General features: G+C 40.0%; 1 protein-coding gene across 1 annotated transcript in view; it reads left to right on the top strand.

Moving 5' to 3' along the window:
* The window catches only part of LOC123992406 (transcription termination factor 1-like), a 22,268-nt gene extending 19,361 nt beyond the window's left edge, over window positions 1-2,907 (top strand). Inside the window, exons 8-10 of the mRNA XM_046293547.1 lie at window positions 921-986; window positions 1,432-1,517; window positions 1,906-2,907. Coding sequence (XP_046149503.1) covers window positions 921-986; window positions 1,432-1,517; window positions 1,906-2,036 — 283 coding nt within the window. The 3' untranslated portion in view covers window positions 2,037-2,907. The remainder of the gene's footprint in view (window positions 1-920; window positions 987-1,431; window positions 1,518-1,905) is intronic.
* The last annotated feature ends 7,531 nt before the right edge of the window (window positions 2,908-10,438 follow it).

Below are 10,438 nucleotides of genomic sequence, written 5' to 3'. Positions count from 1 at the left end.
ACTTATAATCATAGTATATACCATCTGCGTTACCGTTCTGCGTAGTCCTGATTTACAGGGCCAATGGAAGTCTTTTGTTCTTGGTATAATGGCATATGAAACTGGCATGGTCTTGTTCTTGGTATAATGGCATATGAAACTGGCATAGTCTTGGTATAATGGCATATGAAACTGGCATGGTATTGGTATAATGGCATATGAAACTGGCATGGTCTTGGTATAATGGCATATGAAACTGGCATGGTCTTGGTATAATGGCATATGAAACTGGCATGGTCTTGTTCTTGGTATAATGGCATATGAAACTGGCATGGTCTTGTTATTGGTATAATGGCATATGAAACTGGCATGGTCTTGGTATAATGGCATATGAAACTGGCATGGTCTTGTTCTTGGTATAATGGCATATGAAACTGGCATGGTCTTGGTATAATGGCATATGAAACTGGCATGGTCTTGTTATTGGTATAATGGCATATGAAACTGGCATGGTCTTGTTATTGGTATAATGGCATATGAAACTGGCATGGTCTTGTTATTGGTATAATGGCATATGAAACTGGCATGGTCTTGTTGTTGGTATAATGGCATATGAAACTGGCATGGTCTTGGTATAATGGCATATGAAACTGGCATGGTATTGGTATAATGGCATATGAAACTGGCATGGTCTTGTTCTTGGTATAATGGCATATGAAACTGGCATGGTCTTGGTATAATGGCATATGAAACTGGCATGGTCTTGGTATAATGGCATATGAAACTGGCATGGTCTTGGTATAATGGCATATGAAACTGGCATGGTCTTGGTATAATGGCATATGAAACTGGCATGGTCTTGGTATAATGGCATATGAAACTGGCATGGTCAACCATTTTTATTTTGCCAATGTTGATTCAATGTCATTTTGACCTTTCAGGTTGAACGCAATGCAGGTGGAAGATGCCTCAGATGTTGACTGGGAAGAAATTGCTCACACAATTGGGTAAGAGGTTGTTATTATACACAGATTATACTTTGTTATTAGACAATGTTGCATTTTCATTATTAATACCATTTTCTCTGACAGAGGTCTGTATTATAAATTAAATAAATTATGTTCGTATTTACGTTTCGATTCTCAAACCAGATGTTTTAACTGTCTACAAACTCGGTCGTTAATCGTCATAGAAAGGGTTTCTGTACAGTAGAGACTCGGCCTTGGCCAAATGTTTCCTACCTTCTAGGAGTGAGGAGTACAACAGCACATGGCAGGGTGGTTTATGTGTGTGGGAATGCTATGCTATCTGCTAACCTTTCCTGTTTTAAAGGGGAGTCACTCCTTGCTACGTACAGATGCACTACTACAAGCTAAAAGACAACAGCACATGGCAGGGTGGTTTATGTGTGTGGGAATGCTATGCTATCTGCTAACCTTTCCTGTTTTAAAGGGGAGTCACTCCTTGCTACGTACAGATGCACTACCACAAGCTAAAAGTAGCCAAAGTGCCGTTGCGTCAGAGCATGTCTTTCTGTGGTAAGCTGCTGTCATACACACATTTGTTTTTTTGTTTTAGGTTGGAGGTATGCGTTTAGAATAGTTGAGTGCAAGTCACTATGATCAGTGTTCCGGTGACATCACTTCCAAGGGACAGGAAGTATAAGCTAGCTCCATCTTGACTGCATGTTTTTAACCTCCTTTATTCATCTCCAGCACTATACAAGTCTACATATGTGTAAATTATGTTTCTACATTCGGAAAGAGATGAAAACCTCAGAAGAAAATGTCATGTGTGATCACATGTAAAACCACTGATTGGCCCCCCCAACCCCTCCTTCAAATATAATGCTGCTTCGAGGAAGAATCTTGTTGTTTGCTGAACACATGTACTAATTTAATGTATATGTACTATATTTACTTTCAGAGACCATTGATTTCCTGTACAGTCGTGTTCTGCCCAAGTTTGAAGAGCTCCTCCGACACAGTCCAGACCGAGTCAGGGAGACCGAGTCCAGAAGATCCACAAGAGCACTTCCTGCTCTCAGAGATCTTTGAAGATGAGGACGACTGAGATTATTACGGCGAGGTTCAGAACAGTTGATTATCAATCTTTAAAAAAAAAAATTTTTTTTTTTATTTATTTTTATCTCTGAGCTTTATATTTTGGATGTATTTTAAAGGCATCTTTTGAAAAGAGTAGTTTGGATGTAGATGGTGAAAATCTATTGGACGGTACTGAAAATGCTGGTCAGGAGTTTTCCTTTTTTCTGACATTCACCGATTAAAGATGGATGCTTTGTTAACATGATAACATCCCCAGGGGCTGATCATTTGGAGCCTGGTCTGCTGTAGTGTGCAGCCACCCCTTATTGCTAGATCAGTAGTGTGCAGCCACCCCTTATTGCTGGATCAGTAGTGTGCAGCCACCCCTTATTGCTGGATCAGTAGTGTGCAGCCACCCCTTATTGCTAGATCAGTAGTGTGCAGCCACCCCTTATTGCTAGATCAGTAGTGTGCAGCCACCCCTTATTGCTGGATCAGTAGTGTGCAGCCACCCCTTATTGCTGGATCAGTAGTGTGCAGCCACCCCTTATTGCTGGATCAGTAGTGTGCAGCCACCCCTTATTGCTGGATCAGTAGTGTGCAGCCACCCCTTATTGCTGGATCAGTAGTGTGCAGCCACCCCTTATTGCTGGATCAGTAGTGTGCAGCCACCCCTTATTGCTGGATCAGTAGCCCATATTGTTTATGTAACATAGTTACCAGGAAGTATTCCAAAAGCATGGACATCTGTAGTAGTATGATGTAGACATCTATCACTCCATTAGGGTGGGGATATAAATGATGTAGACATCTATCACTCCATTAGGGTGGGGATACACATGATGTAGACATCTATCACTCTATTAGGGTGGGGATACACATGATGTAGACATCTATCACTCCATTAGGGTGGGGATACACATGATGTAGACATCTATCACTCCATTAGGGTGGGGATACAAATGATGTAGACATCTATCACTCCATTAGGGTGGGGATACAAATGATGTAGACATCTATCACTCCATTAGGGTGGGGATACAAATGATGTAGACAATGATGTAGACAACCAATTAGGGTTTTAGGCCTGGGCACGGTACTACCACAGCAACCACGCTAGTTGTTAATGATCTTGTCAATGCCGTGGATGCTAAAAAGATCTCTGCTGCCTTGTTTATTGACCTGTCAAAGATGTTCAACACTGTTGATCATTCTGTTTCACTGAAGAAATTATCAAGAGTTGGCCTGGGGTATACAGCCTGTTTATAGTTTCAGAATTATGTTCGTGACAGAACTCAGGCCATCTTGATAGACGGGGTTAAATCTGAATTTCCTGAGATTCAAAAAGGTGTTCCTCAGGGTTCTACTTTGGGTCCATTATTGTTCACTTTGTATATTAAAGACATAGGAAACACTGTTCATACTTGTAACATTCATCTCTATGACACCGTGTTGTATTCCTGTGCCACCTCAGTGCAGCAGGCTGTTCGTGAACTTCAGCATGACTTTGATCCCGTTCTGAAATCACTTACAGATCTTAAATTAGTGTTAAATACAAGTAAAAACCAAGCTCATGCTGTTCTCTAGGTCACAAAGGACCTGCATATATTCTCTATAAATGGAGCCTAAATTAAGCTAGTTTCTCAATATAAGTACCTGGGTGTCTGGATTGATGACGAGTTGTCCTTCCTAACGGATATAGAAAATTTGACTTAGAATCTAAGATCCAAGATTGTTTTTTTATTGTTTATATCTAAATAAATCACGCCTTCGTATTAAAAACAGGAGAAAGATTGTTCAAACCAACGCTTTTTTAAATATTTTTTATTTTACCTTTATTTAACCAGGCAAGTCAGTTAAGAACACATTCTTATTTTCAATGACGGCCTGGGAACAGTGGGTTAACTGCCTGTTCAGGGGCAGAACGACAGATTTGTACCTTGTCAGCTCGGGGGTTTGAACTCGCAACCTTCCGGTTACTAGTCCAACACTCTAACCACTAGGCTACCTGCCACCTCTACACTCTAACCACTAGGCTACCTGCCTCCTCTACACTCTAACCACTAGGCTACCTGCCACCTCTACACTCTAACCACTAGGCTACCTGCCACCTCTACACTCTAACCACTAGGCTACCTGCCACCTCTACACTCTAACCACTAGGCTACCTGCCACCTCTACACTCTAACCACTAGGCTACCTGCCACCTCTACACTCTAACCACTAGGCTACCTGCCACCTCTACACTCTAACCACTAGGCTACCTGCCACCTCTACACTCTAACCACTAGGCTACCTGCCACCTCTACACTCTAACCACTAGGCTACCTGCCACCTCTACACTCTAACCACTAGGCTACCTGCCGCCCCTCCACTCTAACCACTAGGCTACGCTGCCACCTCTACACTCTAACCACTAGGTTACCTGCCACCTCTACACTCTAACCACTAGGCTACCTGCCGCCCCTCCACTCTAACCACTAGGCTACCTGCCACCTCTACACTCTAACCACTAGGCTACCTGCCGCCTCTACACTCTAACCACTAGGCTACCCTGCCACCTCTACACTCTAACCACTAGGCTACCTGCCGCCTCTACACTCTAACCACTAGGCTACCTGCCGCCTCTACACTCTAACCACTAGGCTACCTGCCGCCTCTACACTCTAACCACTAGGCTACGCTGCCGCCTCTACACTCTAACCACTAGGCTACCTGCCGCCTCTACACTCTAACCACAAGACTACCTGCCGCCTCTACACTCTAACCACTAGGCTACCCTGCCGCCTCTACACTCTAACCACTAGGCTACCCTGCCGCCTCTACACTCTAACCACTAGGCTACCCTGCCGCCTCTACACTCTAACCACTAGGCTACCCTGCCGCCTCTACACTCTAACCACTAGGCTACCCTGCCCCCTCTACACTCTAACCACTAGGCTACCCTGCCGCCTCTACACTCTAACCACTAGGCTACCCTGCCGCCTCTACACTCTAACCACTAGGCTACCTGCCACCTCTACATTCTAACCACTAGGCTACCCTGCCGCCTCTACACTCTAACCACTAGGCTACCCTGCCGCTTCTCCCTGTATTGGATTTCGGTGATAGTTTTTTTATAATAATATATAATAATTTATGCCATTTAGCAGACGCTTTTATCCAAAGCGACTTACAGTCATGTGTGCATACATTCTACGTATGGGTGGTCCCGGGGATCGAACCCACTACCCTGGCGTTACAAGCGCCATACTCTACCAACTGAGCTACAGGCAACGTCTGTTGTAAAATCCAAGGATGCTGTCATTCAGCAACACGTTTTATCACAGGGGACCATTTTAGGACTCATCATTGTAGTCTGTATAAAATGTGGGATGGACCTCTCTGTCTGTAAGAAGAGAGAGAGTATTCTCATTTATTTACAAAGCAATCTGACAAACTCTATATGTAACTTCATTAAGTTAAGCGTCACAAGTTGCCACAGGAATGGTTAACACGGGAGATCCCATCAGTTGCCACAGGAATGGTTAACACTGGAGATCCCTTCAGTTGCCACACTGATTTGGGGAAAAAACGGCTTTGTTTTATTCGCCCCTAATTTGTGTAACGTTTTGCAGAGTTCACTGCAGTTAGATGTTCTGGTGCCACTCAGGCAGTTTACATCATTGATTTTAGGACCTCTATGTAGTTGAATGGGATTGCTTTTATTTTTTGTTTATTGTGTGTTGAATTATATTTTATACATGTATGTTTTAGTATGCTTTTTTATTGTAATGTGTACAGGGCTCTCTTGTAAATATATATTTTTATTTTTATCTTTTTAATCTCAATCTGTTCTGAAGGTTAAATAAAAAATACTGTGGATTTATTTTTAGAGTTCCTGTGTTAATCTGTTGGTTGGACGATGGTCATAGAGTGACACAGATGTGCTCCTGTAATTTGGAAGAAGAGTTGTGTAATGATTAGATTAAATAATACGTGTGGTGTTTTTATGCCTTTACATTTTTGTTGTTGTTTTGGCTAACAAAGTGACGTTAATTAGACGATGGTGGTTATTGAGATCTGTCATAGATGATACCTACATATTTAGTATCTTCTGCTCTTGTGATAGTATCTGGTAGGCTATGCTTTATTCATACAGCATTATGCTTCTAAAGGTGATAGTATCTGGTAGGCTATGCTTTATTCATACAGCATTATGCTTCTAAAGGTGATAGTATCTGGTAGGCTATGCTTTATTCACACAGCATTATGCTTCTAAAGGTGATAGTATCTGGTAGGCTATGCTTTATTCACACAGCATTATGCTTGGCTTCTAAAGGTGATAGTATCTGGTAGGCTATGCTTTATTCACACAGCATTATGCTTGGCTTCTAAAGGTGATAGTATCTGGTAGGCTATGCTTTATTCATACAGCATTATGCTTCTAAAGGTGATAGTATCTGGTAGGCTATGCTTTATTCAAATTAGTATTAGTAGTATCTGGTAGGCTATGCTTTATTCAAATTAGTATTAGTAGTATCTGGTAGGCTATGCTTTATTCAAATTAGTATTAGTAGTATCTGATAGGCTATGCTTTATTCAAATTAGTATTAGTAGTATCTGATAGGCTATGCTTTATTCAAATTAGTATTAGTAGTATCTGATAGGCTATGCTTTATTCAAATTAGTATTAGTAGTATCTGGTAGGCTATGCTTTATTCATACAGCATTATGCTTCTAAAGGTGATAGTATCTGGTAGGCTATGCTTTATTCATACAGCATTATGCTTCTAAAGGTGATAGTATCTGGTAGGCTATGCTTTATTCATACAGCATTATGCTTCTAAAGGTGATAGTATCTGGTAGGCTATGCTTTATTCACACAGCATTATGCTTCTAAAGGTGATAGTATCTGGTAGGCTATGCTTTATTCATACAGCATTATGCTTCTAAAGGTGATAGTATCTGGTAGGCTATGCTTTATTCACACAGCATTATGCTTCTAAAGGTGATAGTATCTGGTAGGCTATGCTTTATTCATACAGCATTATGCTTCTAAAGGTGATAGTATCTGGTAGGCTATGCTTTATTCACACAGCATTATGCTTCTAAAGGTGATAGTATCTGGTAGGCTATGCTTTATTCATACAGCATTATGCTTGGCTTCTAAAGGTGATAGTATCTGGTAGGCTATGCTTTATTCATACAGCATTATGCTTGGCTTCTAAAGGTGATAGTATCTGGTAGGCTATGCTTTATTCACACAGCATTATGCTTCTAAAGGTGATAGTATCTGGTAGGCTATGCTTTATTCATACAGCATTATGCTTCTAAAGGTGATAGTATCTGGTAGGCTATGCTTTATTCACACAGCATTATGCTTCTAAAGGTGATAGTATCTGGTAGGCTATGCTTTATTCATACAGCATTATGCTTGGCTTCTAAAGGTGATAGTATCTGGTAGGCTATGCTTTATTCACACAGCATTATGCTTCTAAAGGTGATAGTATCTGGTAGGCTATGCTTTATTCATACAGCATTATGCTTCTAAAGGTGATAGTATCTGGTAGGCTATGCTTTATTCATACAGCATTATGCTTCTAAAGGTGATAGTATCTGGTAGGCTATGCTTTATTCACACAGCATTATGCTTCTAAAGGTGATAGTATCTGGTAGGCTATGCTTTATTCACACAGCATTATGCTTCTAAAGGTGATAGTATCTGGTAGGCTATGCTTTATTCATACAGCATTATGCTTCTAAAGGTGATAGTATCTGGTAGGCTATGCTTTATTCACACAGCATTATGCTTCTAAAGGTGATAGTATCTGGTAGGCTATGCTTTATTCATACAGCATTATGCTTCTAAAGGTGATAGTATCTGGTAGGCTATGCTTTATTCACACAGCATTATGCTTCTAAAGGTGATAGTATCTGGTAGGCTATGCTTTATTCACACAGCATTATGCTTCTAAAGGTGATAGTATCTGGTAGGCTATGCTTTATTCACACAGCATTATGCTTCTAAAGGTGATAGTATCTGGTAGGCTATGCTTTATTCATACAGCATTATGCTTGGCTTCTAAAGGTGATAGTATCTGGTAGGCTATGCTTTATTCATACAGCATTATGCTTGGCTTCTAAAGGTGATAGTATCTGGTAGGCTATGCTTTATTCACACAGCATTATGCTTCTAAAGGTGATAGTATCTGGTAGGCTATGCTTTATTCATACAGCATTATGCTTCTAAAGGTGATAGTATCTGGTAGGCTATGCTTTATTCACACAGCATTATGCTTCTAAAGGTGATAGTATCTGGTAGGCTATGCTTTATTCATACAGCATTATGCTTGGCTTCTAAAGGTGATAGTATCTGGTAGGCTATGCTTTATTCACACAGCATTATGCTTCTAAAGGTGATAGTATCTGGTAGGCTATGCTTTATTCATACAGCATTATGCTTCTAAAGGTGATAGTATCTGGTAGGCTATGCTTTATTCATACAGCATTATGCTTCTAAAGGTGATAGTATCTGGTAGGCTATGCTTTATTCACACAGCATTATGCTTCTAAAGGTGATAGTATCTGGTAGGCTATGCTTTATTCACACAGCATTATGCTTCTAAAGGTGATAGTATCTGGTAGGCTATGCTTTATTCACACAGCATTATGCTTCTAAAGGTGATAGTATCTGGTAGGCTATGCTTTATTCATACAGCATTATGCTTGGCTTCTAAAGGTGATAGTATCTGGTAGGCTATGCTTTATTCATACAGCATTATGCTTGGCTTCTAAAGGTGATAGTATCTGGTAGGCTATGCTTTATTCATACAGCATTATGCTTCTAAAGGTGATAGTATCTGGTAGGCTATGCTTTATTCACACAGCATTATGCTTCTAAAGGTGATAGTATCTGGTAGGCTATGCTTTATTCACACAGCATTATGCTTCTAAAGGTGATAGTATCTGGTAGGCTATGCTTTATTCACACAGCATTATGCTTCTAAAGGTGATAGTATCTGGTAGGCTATGCTTTATTCATACAGCATTATGCTTGGCTTCTAAAGGTGATAGTATCTGGTAGGCTATGCTTTATTCATACAGCATTATGCTTGGCTTCTAAAGGTGATAGTATCTGGTAGGCTATGCTTTATTCATACAGCATTATGCTTGGCTTCTAAAGGTGATAGTATCTGGTAGGCTATGCTTTATTCATACAGCATTATGCTTGGCTTCTAAAGGTGATAGTATCTGGTAGGCTATGCTTTATTCATACAGCATTATGCTTGGCTTCTAAAGGTGATAGTATCTGGTAGGCTATGCTTTATTCACACAGCATTATGCTTCTAAAGGTGATAGTATCTGGTAGGCTATGCTTTATTCAAATTAGTATTAGTAGTATCTGATAGGCTATGCTTTATTCAAATTAGTATTAGTAGTATCTGATAGGCTATGCTTTATTCAAATCTGACGCTTAACTTAACGAAGTTACAGTTTACAGTTTGTCAGCATTATGCTTCTAAAGGTGATATATCTTTACAACTTTTGATCAAACATCATTTTGTCATTGAAATAAAATCATAGCTTCCCACATTGGTAACACCTACAGCATCTTGCAGAAGTATTCATCCCCCTTGGTGTTTTTCCTATTTTGTTGCTTTACATCCTGTAATTTAAACTGATTTTTATTTGGATTTCATGCAATTGACAAAATAGTCCAAATATGTTGAAGTGAATTGAAAAAAAATACTTGTTTTAAAAAATTTGAAGAAAACAATATATGGAAAAGTGGTTCATTTGTATTCACCCTCTTTGCTATGAAGCCCCTAACTAAGATCTGGTGCAACCAATTACCTCCAGAAGTCACATCATATATTATATTATATTATTATTATTATATATTATTATATACATCATTAGTTAGATTGCACACAGGTGGACTTTATTTAAGTGTCACATGATCTCAGTGTATATATATATATATTATATATATATTTCTGTTCTGAATGGCCCCAGAGTCTGCAACACCACCAAGCAAGCGGCACCATGAAGACCAAAGAGCTCTCCAAAAAAGTTGTGGAGAAGTACAGATCAGGGTTGGGATATAAAAACATATCTGAAACTTTGACCGTCCCACGGAGCACCATTAAATCCATTATTAAAAAATGGAAAGAATATGGCACCACAACAACCCTGCCAAGAGAGGGCCGCCCACCAAAACTCATGCACCAGGCAAAGAGGGCATTAATCAGAGGCAACATCTTCAAAGTGGTAGGCATGTTGTGTAAATCAAATGATACAAACCCCCCCAAAATCCATTTTAATTCCAGGTTGTAAGGCAACAAAATAGGAAAAATGCCAAGGGGGGTGAATACTTTCTCAAGTCACTGTACACAGTGTACCAGTACTGAGTCAATGAGTAATGATAACTA

Source organism: Oncorhynchus gorbuscha, linkage group LG13 (genome assembly GCF_021184085.1).
Source record: "Oncorhynchus gorbuscha isolate QuinsamMale2020 ecotype Even-year linkage group LG13, OgorEven_v1.0, whole genome shotgun sequence".
Lineage (NCBI taxonomy): Eukaryota > Metazoa > Chordata > Actinopteri > Salmoniformes > Salmonidae > Oncorhynchus > Oncorhynchus gorbuscha.
This window is presented reverse-complemented; position numbering and strand designations above follow the sequence as displayed.